The sequence below is a fragment of the Condylura cristata genome, unplaced genomic scaffold, assembly GCF_000260355.1.
Source record: "Condylura cristata isolate star-nosed mole 26May11 unplaced genomic scaffold, ConCri1.0 scaffold00062, whole genome shotgun sequence".
Classification (NCBI taxonomy): domain Eukaryota; kingdom Metazoa; phylum Chordata; class Mammalia; order Eulipotyphla; family Talpidae; genus Condylura; species Condylura cristata.
The window spans coordinates 676586-677915 of record NW_004567163.1 but is presented as its reverse complement, the minus strand read 5'-3'; the positions used below and the strand labels follow the sequence as shown (position 1 = coordinate 677915).

General features: G+C 69.9%; 1 protein-coding gene across 1 annotated transcript in view; it reads left to right on the top strand.

Annotated features, from left to right (window-relative positions):
• LOC101637656 (glycine receptor subunit alpha-1) overlaps positions 1 to 1330 on the top strand; it is a 29465-nt gene that overhangs the window by 18290 nt on the left and 9845 nt on the right. The window contains exon 3 of the mRNA XM_012734634.1: positions 328 to 543. Coding sequence (XP_012590088.1) covers positions 328 to 543 — 216 coding nt within the window. The remainder of the gene's footprint in view (positions 1 to 327; positions 544 to 1330) is intronic.

The following is a 1330-nucleotide window of genomic DNA, read 5'->3' as shown; positions in this document are numbered from 1 at the left end:
TCTGTGCGCACGCCCGGGCGCACACCCAGCAGCCCCCACGGACACAGCAACCCCCAGGGCGCAGAGCCGCAGCCGCCTCCGCAGGGCCCACGAGGTGAGACGCAGCCGGCCAGCGGGACGCTCCGCGGAGCCGCCTCAGGCCCAGCCGCGGCGGGCGGGACGCACGGGCCTCAACCGCATTGTTTCCTTCTCAAAGGAAGGACACCGTTCCGGCCTGGGGAGCGGGCCTCCTCCCGCGCAGGGTCGGCAGGCGTGGGCAGGGGTGGTCGCCCCTAGCAGCAGCTCCCCGCCCCGCGCCGACCGACGACGCCCCCTCTGCGGCTGCAGGACTACCGGGTGAACATCTTCCTGCGGCAGCAGTGGAACGACCCCCGGCTGGCCTACAACGAGTACCCCGACGACTCCCTGGACCTGGACCCTTCCATGCTGGACTCCATCTGGAAGCCCGACCTGTTCTTCGCCAATGAGAAGGGGGCCCACTTCCACGAGATCACCACCGACAACAAGCTGCTGCGCATCTCGCGCAATGGCAACGTCCTCTACAACGCCCGTCCCCACTCACTCGCCGCGGACGTGACCGCTCCGCACGGCGGCCTCTGTGCCCGACTCGGGGCCCCAGAGGGCTGCTGCAAGGCCGCCCGCCCGCCCAAGGCTCCCCAGACCCACACGCCCCCAGGGGCTGCGGGGCTCTAGGGAGCGAGGGGCCAGAGGTCCCCCGCCTGCAGGTGACTGGTGCCCCAGCAGGAGCAGCTGGTGGCCCCAGAGCCTGCTGTGGCCGCCTGGCCAGCCCCCAGGGGCTGTGGCGACACCGTGGGCACGTACCCAGCCAGCGCCCCTGCTCGGAACCCCCTCAGCTCCCGCTGAGCGGCAGCAGTCAGCTGGGAAGGCGAGTCCCGAGGAGAGTGGGCGTGGGCCAGGCGGGCAGCGCCGGACGCGCCTGAGAGGGAGTGACCACCGGCTGGCCCCCTAGGCAGGCCGCGGCCCGCGTTGTCGAGGCCGGTGGGGAGCTCGCCAGCACCGGGGCACAGCTCGGGAGCCCCCGCGGCCCGCTGGGCAGAGGCTGCGTCTGAGCCGCGCTGGAGTCCGGCCGAATGGGCGCCCTCAGGTCGCACTCGAGGCCGCGCCTGGCTTCCAGCTGGCCCCGGACCCCCCAGGCCGCACCCCCCTGCGCTCCAGGCCAGGAGGCTCCCCCAGCCTCGGTCCCCTCTCCACCAGTCATCTCATAGGACCCTGTGGTTCCCGCCTCGCTTTCTCCTTTTAGATGAGACACATTTACATTTTTTAATTCATTTACTTTCATAAGAAGAGAAAATAAAATATTTTGAGCTAT